At 39.4% G+C, this 14,183-nt stretch overlaps 1 protein-coding gene across 1 annotated transcript in view; it reads left to right on the top strand.

Moving 5' to 3' along the window:
• The first annotated feature begins 5,838 nt into the window (after positions 1-5,838).
• Positions 5,839-14,183, top strand: part of LOC150083151 (uncharacterized) — an 83,228-nt gene continuing 74,883 nt past the window's right edge. The window contains exon 1 of the mRNA XM_090378408.1: positions 5,839-6,181. Within this exon, the coding sequence (XP_090234534.1) occupies positions 5,874-6,181 (308 nt within the window). The 5' untranslated portion in view covers positions 5,839-5,873. The remainder of the gene's footprint in view (positions 6,182-14,183) is intronic.

Genomic DNA, 14,183 nt, shown 5'->3' with positions numbered 1-14,183 from the left:
TGGTGTAAGTATGTTTTAAGTTTGTATTCTTGTGAGACAAGAAGACAAACTCGTCACTAAATCTAAATAGCATAAACGTACAAATTTTGCTGTGTGGCAAGATGCTGAGTCCTGTTAAAATATTCAGTTTTAGATGTCTGTGTAGTGATCCCAAATAACGGATTTCATGCACTCCTCCAAGATAGCAGTGTAGGTTTCTGAATTCACCGTTCCGTTAATAAACTTAATTCGCCCCACCCATTTGCTTGTTATGCATCCTTAGACCATCGGATCGGCGGGGAACTTGACAGTCGGTGTTATGCAGTCAGGATGATATGCCTCCGATTTTCGTCTTCTGACATATCGCTTCGCATCCGAGCCATGCAGGTTGAATTTCAATTCACAAGAAAATATGACAGTGTCCCATTGCTCTTTTGTCTATGAAACATGCGTTTTAGCCCAAGCAAGTCGCTTCTTCCTGGTTTGTTGGATCAACAAAGGCTTCTTCTTCTTGGGACGATAGGCATGCAGACCAAATTCCGAAAGCCGTCTTTGGATAGTTCGTGCACTTGTTTCAACACCAGAGGCCATCTCAAAGTCCAGTTTTAGATCAAGAGCACTAGCATGGCGATTACGAAGGCATAGCGTTTCAAATATCTATCTTGGGAGGGCATAGTCATACTCTAATTGCATGATGCAGATCTTCTCTTCATATCACCGGTTTTATGCTTTAATTTCAGCCCCCGGGATTCTGTTGAATGGTGGCAGTGTTTTTTTTATCAGCACGCGTAGAAAGCTCTTCCTTGGACAGAGCAACAGGTACACTTTTTTTTCTTTGTGTCAACTGAACATATGGAGCCATGCTTACACATACACAAAACAGTTTACTAATGAGCGTATACAGAGTGATTCACTACCAGTGCGACAAACTTTCAGGAAGTGTAGGGGACACAAAGACGAATCGGAATCACATAGCATTACAGGGTCCGAAATGCCTTCGTCATGTGGTAGAGGACGTTGAACGAGAGGTCGCGTGAACAGCGATCATGCTGGAAGTCAGCATTTGCGAACCGTTTCTGTTGAAGAAACCATGTAGCAAAAGTCCTCCGGAGTGGATAATCCGCAGGCTCCAATGATTGGACGTGTTGCAGATGGTATGAACTCATTTGGTTAGTTGACAGTATCCTCCATACAGTGGATTGGGAAATACCCAATCGTTGGCTCGAGTTCTCGTACTCGGATTGCCTTCTGAAAGACATAGGACATTCTCCTCATTGTCTGGCGTCCTCGTCGTTCGCTCTCGATTCATGGTACCTCTCGTGAAACAACCAGTCTCACGTAACCTTCTGTGCACACGTGGGAAAATCGTATGATGAGGAGCACGCCTGTGCAGGAAACGTTCCTGGTACAATCGCAGAGCGGGGCCCCCGTTACAGTCCGCAGCTCCATACGCGAGGTGCATTTCGGCCAGTTCAACGTTTGAATACTCGTCCATCCTACTGCCTCGGGAGCAGGTTCGCAAATGCTGATTTCCAGCGAGATCGCTGTTCACGCGACCTCCCGTTCAACGTCTTCTACCGCATGACGAAGGCATTTCGGACCCTGCAATGCTATGTGGTTCCGATTCGTCTTTGTGCCCCCTACACCTCCTGCAAGTTTGTCGCACTGGTGGCAAATATCAAGTGAATCACCCTGTATATCCAATGCTGTATTTAATAAATAAATCAGTAAATCAATAACTTGCAATTACTATCTGATACAATAGAAGCGTTATCACATGCAATACCTTTGCTCTCTGACAAACAAAATGACTGTAACCAAATAATATCTTATTTGGTTACAGTCATTTTGTACCATTCACTACGAATGTTACTTTTTTAAGGTGATGGTATTTTAAAGTATTTTTATACGCCACCCTAGACCGGCAGATACAGTGAGCATCGCGCATGCTCCGTGACAATTTCCAGCACATAGTCCGGCAGATATAGTGAGTAACGTAAATGCCACAGAGTAGTCAACAGCGGTGCGTGTTGTCAAGTCGGAACTGATAATAAGTAACTTGTGGTGTGGCCGTGATGCATTAGCATTAGTTGATGCATATAATGCAAGAAAGCAAGCTTATACAGCATCAGCCAAAAAAAAACAAAAAAAAAAAAAAAAACCCTTCCTATTCCACCTATCCGGGCTCTCCAAACGTTTGTCTAATTCAGCCTTAAATTTATTAAACTATCAACTTCCACAACAATCCGCTGGCTAAAGTAAAACTTCCATACATCTATTCTACAATTGTCTTTCCTCAATTTAAACTATGCCCCCTCAGGTTCTAAAGTTGAGTAAGCAGAACTATTATTATTATTATTATTATTATTATTATTATTATTATTATTATTATTATGTCTAAGGTGGCACCTAGACTTCCGTCTATCTCTACCTGATAAAGTTGACTTTGTGCAGAACCTCTGCAAAATAGACCTGTATGGAAGGTCTCTTCGCCATCAGGGAGAAGCTGTCACTTGCACAGCCGCTCCCCGATGGCGAATAGACCCTAATGGCCGCCCATATTCACTTGGTGCTGGGCCTGGTCTTCTATTTTAAGTGCCTCATGCACAAAAATCCCGCACCCACCGGAAGTAGTGCTATACCGGTAGGTGCCAGCAATCCCGCTCCCAGGCTGCCCACACCTGAGAGCCAGCAAAAAAAAAAAAAAAAAATAAAAATAAAAAATAAATAAATAAAATAAAATAAAATAAATAAATAAAATACATACACACACATAATATAAACAAACTAAAAGAAAAAAAAAACACAAATAATCAAAATGTATATAACCAAATCTTAATTAGTAATCATTAGATTATTCCAATGTCTTCTCCGTTGAAAAACAGTTACACAGAACTCTTGTAGTAAGCAGAGTAAGCAGAACTGTCCCGTCAGCACTGAGCCTGTCCAAACCTTTCAAGGCCTTATGGGAAATAAGCAAGTTTGCAGCATCTGGAAACTAGGCACCTCGCAGGTGCCTAGTTTCCAGATGCTGCAAACTTGCAGACTTACGGCTTTCAGCGCACCCCGTTTTTTCTCTCATCAATCTTGTTATCATTCTCTGTAGTCGTTCTAACAACTCTACATCCTTCCTAAAACGAGGCCTCCGACCTGTATACAGTATCATCCAAGTTTCTTGCGACGACCGACAAACTGATTAAAATAAATTTATTCAAATAAATAAATGATATACAAAGTATACATAAGATAAAACAGAGAGAAAATAAGATAAATGCATTAAAATACAATGATATAACAGCGTTAAAATATAGTATAATATAAGCGTTAAAATACTTAGAAGCTCTTCAGACGAAGTGCCTCTTCATCAGCTAGTCGATCCTCACCGACTAGCTGATGAAGCTAGTCTGGTATTCCCCTCCTCGAATAATTCATCCTGTGTGAATGTAGATGCAAAATACTCATTCAGTTTATCAGCTATTTGAGGAGGATCAGTCGAACTGTCTATGTTTAGTGGACCAATATGATTCGTCCCCTTCCTTATAGAATTTACACAAGCAAATAACTCTTTGCTGCTTCTCTTTGTATCCTTTGCCAAAGATTTCTCGTAATCTGCCTTTTCCTGCCTAGCCTCCTTTTTGACTTGATTACAGATTAGCTTATATCTGCCGTAGGCTTCTTTGTCGCCTGGCAATTTATATGCATCCCATGCATATTTCTTTTCTGCCACGTGCCTCTTTAATTCAAGTTTAGGCCTGAACTTTGAACAGTATTTCTTAGTTGGTACGAAAACCCTAGTAACCTCCAAGATTACGTCCCTGAAGGCTTCCCATTTCGAATTCATCGTTTGTAACATGATCAGTTGATCCCACTTTATAGAATTTTAAAACTGCCTTAGACAACTTTAGTCACATTTACGAAATCAAAAACCCTTCCTTTTACCCTTGATGGTAGTTACAAATATTAAGTAAATCCCCCATCAGTAAACTATGATCACTGTCACCGAGTGGTTTCTTTATCTGTAAATTCTTTGTTGCTGTAGAATAGAATACTCGAATAAATCCAGAAAAGTCTGGCTAACGTGCGAATCATCAAACCACAATTTTCAGTTAATATCTTGAAAGTTATAATCCCCATTACAAGACATTCTGATTTACTGGCCCACTCTATATCTCTGTTCGCAGTACTCATCAGAGTCATTTGGCTTATAATCTGCCTTTCCTACACACTCGTACTCTCATTTTCTCTTTCCCAGTGTTTATGTCACACCAAACAGACTCAACATTGCACTGCCCATCCATGTCAACTGATTGCACTTCCTTAGATTTTATGTGTTTCTTAACTAACACATAACCCCTCCTCCCTTTCTACACTGTCTCTCCTTTCTGTAGAAATTTGGGGAGTACGCATTGTACTCCCCAAATTCCAATTCTGCACTGCTCATATCTGTGTGACACCATGTCTTTGGTATCCCAATATGGGTTTTTGTCAATGATATACAGGAATTTTGCTACCAGGGAAAAGGAGGTGATTCTCCCATAAGGCAATGGTCAGGTCACACCTTGAGTACTCCATACAGGTCTGGAGGCCCCATTTTAGGAAAGATGTAGAATTGCTAGAATGAGTACAGAGAAGGGCTACAAGATTGGTGAGGGGGAATGAAGGGACCCTCTTACCAAGAAAGGCTTAGGTTCTGCAAATTGCAGTGGCAGGGGACTAGTCACCTGCAAGGTGATCTGCTTGAGGTGTATAAGGCCTTCAATGGGTTGAGCACGCTGAATTCTGATGGGATTCTTGCACTTGTTCAGATTACAAACCTAAGGGGGCATAAATTCAAATTGAGGAAAGACAGAAGTAGCATAGGTGTGCGGAAATTTGCCTTTAACCAGCGGGTAGTTAATTGCTGGAACAAACTTCCACCTGTCGTTGTAGAAGTTGATAGGTTCAATAAATTTAAGGAGGAACTGGACAAACATTTAGAGGGAATTATTATGTAAAGTTTTTTTTTTTTTTTTTTCGGCTGATGCTGCATTAGCTCACACACTTGCTTTCTTGCATCACATGCCACTACTACTACTACTACTACTACTACCACATCATTGCTTCGATAGCATCAGCAAATATTCTTGAATCCTTTCTATTTAAGTGTATCCCATGCCTTTAGAAGCAGTCTCTCCTGTTAGCAAATACAGACCATGCTGGAAAAAAATTCTATCCCGTGAGACTTGCACAATCTCTCCTGGGCCGAATTTATTGACAAGGCTTTCATCGTATACTTCCTCTTTTGGTGTCTGGGCAGAATTGCAGTCCCTTTAAATTTAATCCTAAATTGCGACGTTATTTCAGCATTGACCTGTACTTGTTGATGGATGATAAAAGTGTGCTTTTATCATTTATGAAAAGCAAGTATGCTTTTATAATAAATGATAAAAGTATGATAAAAAAGATGATAAAAGTATGGAACAAAAATTCTGAAAATTATTATATTTCATTATTCTTTCTGAAAATGTAGAAAATTATTCTAAATCCTTTCTGGAAACAGATTAAAAGTACAGTACATATAAAAAATTACTGAAAGATCTTATTTTTCATTATTTTAATTCAGCGTGTTCGGCGAATGCTCTGTCAGCATTACAGGTTTCGTGACAAGTCGGAACTGCTCAATCAGTAAGCTGTATGTGTATGCGCTTTACGACAGGTTGGAGCTGGCGGTGATTTTTGTGTTGACCGTGACGCATCACAGAGAAGTAAGATGTGTTACTACTTTGTGGTGACGCATGATGCTGTACTGGAAGCACAGATTGATAAGATACTTTGTGAGTGGAGGATTACGCGATGTCCTAGTACTGTGATTGAATCGCGTAATTACGGAGTAGATCTGTTATTCTTTAGTGATAATGCATTGTAACATGGCAGAAGAAGAGTCTGGTTTCGAAGAAGGCGAGAGGAGTTTTGAAGTTATAGGCGATTCAGCTGATTTTCCGATTGAAAAGCAGAATGCAGTATACAAGGACACTCCTGTATCATCGATGACAACCGAAGAACAGGACCAGCTACATTATCTTGGAATTCGCGTTTTTGACCAAATTGATCTAGAGACAGAAATCACAGACAAAGCTGAGGAAGCATTTAAAGAACACGAAAAAAAGAAAAGAAAAATATTTAGTAGTGAAAATGATCTTCAAGTACTTATCGAAGATAATAGGTAAATTATGCTATCTATATACTAGTTTTGTTGCGTAAAAGTTGTTTCTGTTGTTTTGTTTTTGCTCCAAAGCATCCAAGGTGGATAAGGAATTTATTATTGTTATCATTATCAACGCAAAACAGCATACAACCATGCTAAAAAAGGTGGCCTTATGAACATTGGCATATTCTATATATTACATAGTAGTATGGTTAATAGCATTAGCATTTTTAGCATTAGTAGAGGCATTTGATGCAAGAAAGCAAGCTTATGCAGCATCAGCCAAAAAAAAAAAAAAAAAAAACCCACTTCCACTTCACCCCTCTGTTCGTTCAAAATACCTGTCCAGCTGAGCCTTAAACTTATTTAGGCTATCAACCTCCACCACAAGGCATGGCAGTCTGTTCCACCAACCAACCACCCGCTGGCTAAAGGCAAATTTCCGCACGTCTATCCTACATCTGTCTTTCCTCAATTTGAATTTATGCCCTCTCAGGTGATTTTTCTGAGCTAGAGGAAGAATCCCATCAGCATTGAGCATGCTTAAACCATTCAAGGCTTTATACACCTCTATCAGATCACCTCGCTGGTGCCTAGTATCCAGACACTGTAATTTGCAAAACTTAAGCCTTTCTTCGTAAGAGCACCCCTTCGTTCCATTCACTAATCTTGTTGCCCTTCTCTGTACTCGTTCCAGCAGCTCTACATCCTTCTTGAAATGAGGCCTCCAGACCTGTATACAGTACTCTAGGTGTGGCCTGACCATTGCCTTATACAATGGAATAATCACCTCCTTATCCCTGCTGGAAAAATTCCTGTATATCATTGACAATACTCCATGAGCTACTCTTGCAGCCCGTCTGCACTGCTCAGAGAACTTCATATCTGCCTGCACAATCACCCCCAAGTCCCTTTCATTCTCTACCACTGTCAGTGTAGTACCACAGAGTTGATACGTTGATCTGGGGTTGCTGTTTCCCATGTGTAGTACTTTACATTTGTCAATGTTAAACTTCATTTGCCACCTCTCAGCCCATCTGCTCAACCTTTCCAGATCCTGTTGCAGCAGCATAGTGTCAGTAGTGTCCTTGACAACCCTGCCAACCTTTGTATCATCTGCAAACTTGGACATTAAGCTTGATATACCGTCATCAATATCATTTATAAATACAGAAAACAACAATGGACCCAACACTGAGCCCTGAGGGACTCCACTAATAACATCAGTCCACGATGAGCAGTGTCCATTGATTACCACTCTCTGTCTTCTCCCCCTCAACCACCCCTTTATCCATAGCAGCAATTTGCCTCCAGTGTCACACTGCTCCAATTTGTGTAGCAGTCTTCCATGTGCAACAGTATCAAAAGCCTTTCTAAGATCCAAGTATATAATATCAAAGTTATTCCCTGCATCCAGCTCTTTTGTGACTGCATCATAGTATCCAGTCAGGTTGGTCAGGCAAGACTTCCCCTTAACAAAACCATGCTGTGTCTGAGCTATAACTGAAGTCTTGTCTAAATGATCCTGCAGTGCTTCTTTAACCAGTGCCTCCATTAATTTTCCTGGAACAGAAGTTAAGCTCACAGGTCTATAATTACTTGTTTCAGCCTTTGATCCTCCTTTGTGAATTGGGGTCACATTTGCACATTTCCAGTCCATGGGTACCTCCCCTGAGTCCAAGGAAGCTCTCATAACTATGGCCAAGGGTTTGCTTACTTCCTTTGCTGCCTCCTTTAATATAACTGGATAGATCCCATCCACCCCAGGTGCCTTTCTTGTGTTTATCTTCAACAGTTTCTCCTCCACTTTACTCCCAGTTATTTCAAGATTCTGTAGCTTACTGCTAGAGTTGAATACACCTCTGGCATTCCCCTTGCTGAATGACTCCTCATGTGTGAATGTCGATGCAAAATATTCATTTAGTTTGTTAGCTACCTGAGCAGGATCATCAACAGTTGACCCATCAATATCAAGTGGACCAATCTGATTCATCCCCTTCCTTCTAGAGTTTACATAAGTAAAGAACTCTTTGCTGTTTTTCTTTGCATCCCTTGCCAAGGATTTCTCGTAATCTGCCTTCGCCTGCCCAACCTCCTTTGTAACTTGGTTGCATATCAACTTGTATCTATCATAGGCTTCTGTGTCATGTGTTAATTTGTAAGTATCCCATGCATTTTTCTTCTCTGCCATATGCCTCATTAGTTCATCTGACATCCATTTTGGCCTAAACCTTGAACAATATTTCTTAGTTGGTATGTAAAGCCTAGTAGCTTCCAAGATAAGTTCTTTGAATGCTTCCCATTTTGAATTTGCTGTTGGTAACATCATCAGTTGGTCCCACTGTATAGAATTTAAATACTGTCTCAGTCCATCGTAGTCGCCTTTACGGAAGCAATAACCCTTCCCTTTACCCCTAATGGTAGTTACCTCTTTCAGTAAATCGTACTTCAGCACACTGTGATCACTGCCACCTAGTGGTTCATTTATCTGCAGATTCTTAATGCATGAAGAATCACTGCTGATAATCAAATCAAGAATATTACTCCCTCTAGTTGCCTCCCGAACATGCTGATGTAGAAAACAGTCATCCAATAAATCCACAAAAGCCCTGCTAGTGTGTGAGTAACCAGCCCCCAGATTCCAGTTAATATCTGGGAAATTAAAATCTCCCATTATAAGACTCTCTGATTTACTGGCCCACTCTATTTCCCTGTACAGTTCCTTATTATACTCATCAGAGTCATTAGGCCTATAGCACACTCCTACTCTCAATTTTTATCTCCCAATGCTTATGTCACACCAAACTGACTCAACACTGCACTGTCCAGCGATGTCGACTGGCTTCACTTCCTTGGTTTTTATGTGTTTCTTAACTAATAGCATAACCCCTCGCCCCTTCCTATCCTGTCTATCCTTTCTGTAGACGTTGTACTCCCCAAATTGCAGTTCTGCATCCCTTATATCTGTGTGACACCACGTCTCTGATATCCCAACAATATCTGCCTTTGATGTTTTGAGCAATACCTCAAATTCATCAAATTTATTTACTAAACTCCTAGCATTGGTGTACACGCAAGTATACCTGCACCTGTTTCTATTCTTAGCTACCCTAACACAACCCATGTGTTTACTTGTACCGCAATGGCTCCCAGCAGTCTCTGAAATACCATGCATCTTGTTTTTCAGGCTTCTGCTCATTCTAATAGAAGCAGTGCAAGAATCTCTTTCACCTCTGCCAGTGGCTACTGTCAATCTATTGGTCTTTGTCTCCCCCCAAGCTAGCAGTTTTCCAATCCACCTAACACTGCCTCGATAGCATCAGCAAATATTCTTGCACCCTTTCTATTTAAGTGTATCCCATCCCTGTAGAAGCAATCTCTCCTGTTAACAAGTACAGTCCAGTCTGAAAAAAATTCTACCCCTTGAGCCTTGCACAATCTTTCCAGGGCCGAATTGATCGACAAGGCTCTCATCATATACTCCCTCCTATCGTGTCTGGGCAGAATTGCAGACACTTTCAAATTCAACCCTAATTCCCGGCTTTTGTTCAACAGTGACCTGTACTTGTTAAGTAATTCTGCCGGTTTCCTACTCTTAATATTATTAGTGCCAACGTGTTCAACTATATCACCTTTTGTGCCCTTAAAAGATGATATTCGCTCTACAACGTCACCAACCTTTGCCCCTGGCAGACATACCCTGGTCCTACAATGGAGCGACAATACCTTTTGTGATCAGTGGATTTATAAAGTTATGTAAATATCCTTAAGTTATTTACACATTACTAGATATTAAAATCACAGTGGGATAGAACACGTTAGGAAAGTGACAATACTTTTAACAGTGGTTTTCAACCGTAGTGATGCAACATTATAGGGGTGCCATGTAATTTCGGTTTAAGTTACTTAAACTTATTTATATATTTATGTTTTTGATATTTATATATTTATTTCCTTATAAAAAGGTGTATGGTAACCCTTATACCGTATCTTTTTAATTTTGTGGTGATCTATAATTGATGTTTGTTTAGTACCTCTATATAAAGTTTTAGTACCTCTATATATGTTTAGTACCTCTATATAAAGAATAAAGTTATTATATAAGTATATATAATTTGTATTATGAATTGTAATTTTGTTCATTAGTAGAGGTACATGATGCAAGAGAGCAAGCTTGTACAGAATCAGCAAAAAAAAAAAAAAAAAAAAAAGCCCATTCCCATTTCACTGATTCATTCATTCATTCACTCCAAATGTTTGTCTAGTTCTGCCTTGAATTTATTTAAGCTATCAACTTCTACAACAACAGATGGAAGTTTGTTCCAGCAATAAACTACCTGCTGGCTAAAGGCAAACTTCTGCACAGTATTCTACAACTGTCTTTCCTCAGTTTGAATCCATGCCCCCTCAGGTTTGTAATCTGAGCAAGAGGAAGAATCCCATCAGCATTGAGCCTGTTCAATTCATTTCAATTCAATTCAAGGCCTTATACACCTGAATCAGATTCCCTCACAGGTGCCTAGTTTCTAGAAGCCACGATTTGCAGAACTTAAGCGTTTCTTCATAAGAGCACCCTTTTGTTCCCTTCACCAGTCTTGTTGCCCTTCTCTGTACTCATTCTAGCAACTCTACATCCTTCCTAAAATGAGGCTTCCATTCCTGTATGCAGTACTTGAGGTGTGGCCTGACCATTGCCTTATACAAGTGGTAATCACCTCCTTATTCCTGCTCACAAAATTCCTAATGTATATAACATTGACAAGACCCCCATGATCTACTCTGGCAACCTGTCTGCACTGCTAGAAAACTTCATATCTTACTGCACAATTACCCCCAGGTCTCTTTCATTCTCAATTACCCTGAGGGTAACACCACCCATTGGTACATTTCTCTGGGGTTACTGATACCCATTTGCAGTACTTTGCATTTGTCAATGTTAAACTTCAGTTGCCATTTCTCAGCTCATCTACCCAACTTTTCCAGATCCTGTTGCAGCAGCATAGTGTCATTACTGTTATTAACCACCCTGCCAACTTTTGTATCATCTGGAAACTTGGACATTAAGCCTGATATACCTTCATCAGTATCATTGATAAATATGAAAAACAACAATGGGCCCAACACTGAATTCGGAGGGATACCACTAATAACATTAGTGATACTAATAACATTAGTCCACGTAGAGTAGTATTCATTGATAATTATATTATCTTAATAACTATCATATAATATATTATTTCTTTTTAATATCACACACACACACACACACACACACACACACACACACACACACACACACACACACACACACACACACACACACACACACACACAATCTGATTATTCAAAGATCGAAAACCAGTGTTAGGTATTTCTTTTGGCCTAGGGGCGCCACGAAAAAATTACTGGGACGCTAAGGGCACCGTGAACCTTGAAAGTTTCGGAACCTCAGGCTTAATCATTTGCAGATCTGTTAAAAACAAAATGGCAACAAATGGATGTGTAGTCATTAATTAAAGAATTTATTGGTTATACTCAAGGTAATGGGTATACCTCTGGAGGAGGTGGCTTCTTTTGTTTGAATTCGGCCCGAATTATGGGCGTAAACTAACTTAACATTTTTTTCACTAGCCAAAAATGAGTCTGTTAAAAAAAACCTGTACTTCTTTTGCTCGAATCTGTCCCGAATTTGGCCATGCCCGCAAAGCGGTGACAAAGGTGTACCCATAATTGGATTTTTTAACTTTTGTGAATTTGTGATTTTTGCTTAACAGATCAAAATGAGATTTATTAAAGATCCCCAGTATTCTGTTTAGAAAATCAATAATAGTGCATGCTTAATATGCAACAATAAGAAGGTTTAATTAGTTTTTGCTCTCTTAGGTGAACATAAAAAAGTGCAACATATTTAAGAGTTCTGGAGCATCGATAACTCCGATAATTAGGTATTAGGTTATTGTCTGCAAAATGCACATTCTGTGGTTGGTGTGCCTGTTTTGAATGATTCAAAACCAGAGTTTCTGGAACCATGCTCAAGACTGACCAGTTTTGGTTCCAGTGAGGTCATGACCATGCATGAATGTAATTGCAGTTATTTCTTATTAGTTATTCTCTTATTCCATTATTAATATTAATCTTTATTACTTTTTAATGATCGGCTATTTAGATTTGCAATAATAAATGCTCTTAGTCTTTTCATTTTCTACTTTAATTACGGTAAGCATTGAAAGAAGGTTTCTCCACACAACTTTATTTCAGTGTATCAAAAGAATGGCTAAATAATGTCTTATTGGTTTATCAATGATTTCCATTAGATCTGATATGGTTAATTCTTTGGACATGAATAGGTATTGTAGATGGGTTTTCTAGGGCATGATTGGAAATTCTAGGTTTCTGGGCCCATTCAATCCTTTGTAAGACTAACTCTCTAGCACAGTTATGAATGAATGTAACTGCAATCATTTATGATTTATTATTAATTTTTCAAGTTATTCTATTATTTTATTATTATTAATCTTTATTACCAAGTGAGTGGCAGACTCATCTGCCACTCTTGTGGAGAGATCTGGGTGCAATTCCCATTGATGATTGAGGGAATTTTTGAAGTTCCATGCTGTTGAGCTGGGATAGCTTGATCTCAGGCAAGAGGGCATAGTTTCCCTCGTGAGTTATTCTGGTTTTTTCAGACCAAAGGACATGTAAATCAGCCCCCATCCGTAGATGTATAGCATATGATATGAACAACAAATTCCGGTACTGTTAAAATAATATTTTAATAATATGCCACAAATATTTAATATTTTCAATGCAGCTGAATTGAGTAGGAGAGAGAGAGAGAGAGAAAGAAAGAAAGAAAGAACTACATTTTTAATCACTGGTACTCTGCAATAATTACCTTACCAGAAACTATACCAGTCTCTTGATCACATGCACAGTTCCTCTCATGGTCAGGATGTCCAGGCAAGTAAGAGAAGGGAGTGTCATGAGAGAGAGAGAGAGCGGTTGATCTTCGATTGGTCAGTCAGAGACCCAGTAACTTATCCTAATCTCGAAATATCACATTTCTTGTAATTATGTACATGGAATTTTAGGCAGGTATAAGTAGATTTTAAATTTTAAATGTTAAGGGAAAAAAACAAGAAAATGCCAAGATTTTCATTATAAATTTATATTCTTTTTCTGGAAGGATGAATCCATAATGCATCTGTATCGCTCCCCATATTTCTGTTTGTTGTCCTATTTTTAAATTTTATAGAAACATAGTGTCTTTAAATTTTCTTTTAATGAAAATTTAAAGAATACATTAATTTCAAAATTATTGTTGTGGGAGGGGGCAATTTATCCCCTTCTTCCAAGAATTTAAAAATTTTTAAAATTTTATAATTTAATTAATTGGGAGCATCCATAGGCAGGGACTCTCATTAATTGGGAGCATCCATATGGCCAGTGCTCAAAACAGAAGGAACTGGAAAGTTGCTGGAGAGGCCTTCATCCTGCAGTGGATTGAAAATGGCTGATGATGATGATAGGCAGGGGCTTAGAGGGGAACAGGTATTCTGTGTGTTTTCAGACACTCAGTCTAAAACATTGATGGATCCAATATCTTTCTATTACAGAAGATTTAGGAGAAGTCTGGTTGGCCTATCTCCCTAAAATCCACTCATGCACACCTTCTCGATGGTAAGCCTTGTTATGTCACTTAGGTGGCAACGAATGTGTAGAGTGGTTCTCTTCAAGACGCCTGGTCAGTGTGAAGAGGAAAAGACCAAACCCTCCAGCATATGACAACACGACGAAACAAATGGCCCTCAGTCCCCAGCTGCTTTCACTCCCCCCTCTTACTCTGATCCTCTCAGCGAGAGGATAAGAGTGGAAGCAGAGGGTGCTAAGAATCTCTGGGTATGACCAGGCTGCCATGCACGGAAACTAAACTTGGCCTGTTACAACGCTCATCGGTGAAGACAGGATATTAGAGCTGCAAAAGGAACTAGAAAATGTGAATTGGGATATCATCGGTTTG

Source organism: Mastigoproctus giganteus, chromosome 7 (assembly GCF_048544385.1).
Source record: "Mastigoproctus giganteus isolate SK-2022 chromosome 7, ASM4854438v1, whole genome shotgun sequence".
NCBI lineage: Eukaryota > Metazoa > Arthropoda > Arachnida > Uropygi > Thelyphonidae > Mastigoproctus > Mastigoproctus giganteus.
Note: the sequence above shows the minus strand (reverse complement) of the source record. Positions and strands in the feature narration are given on the sequence as shown.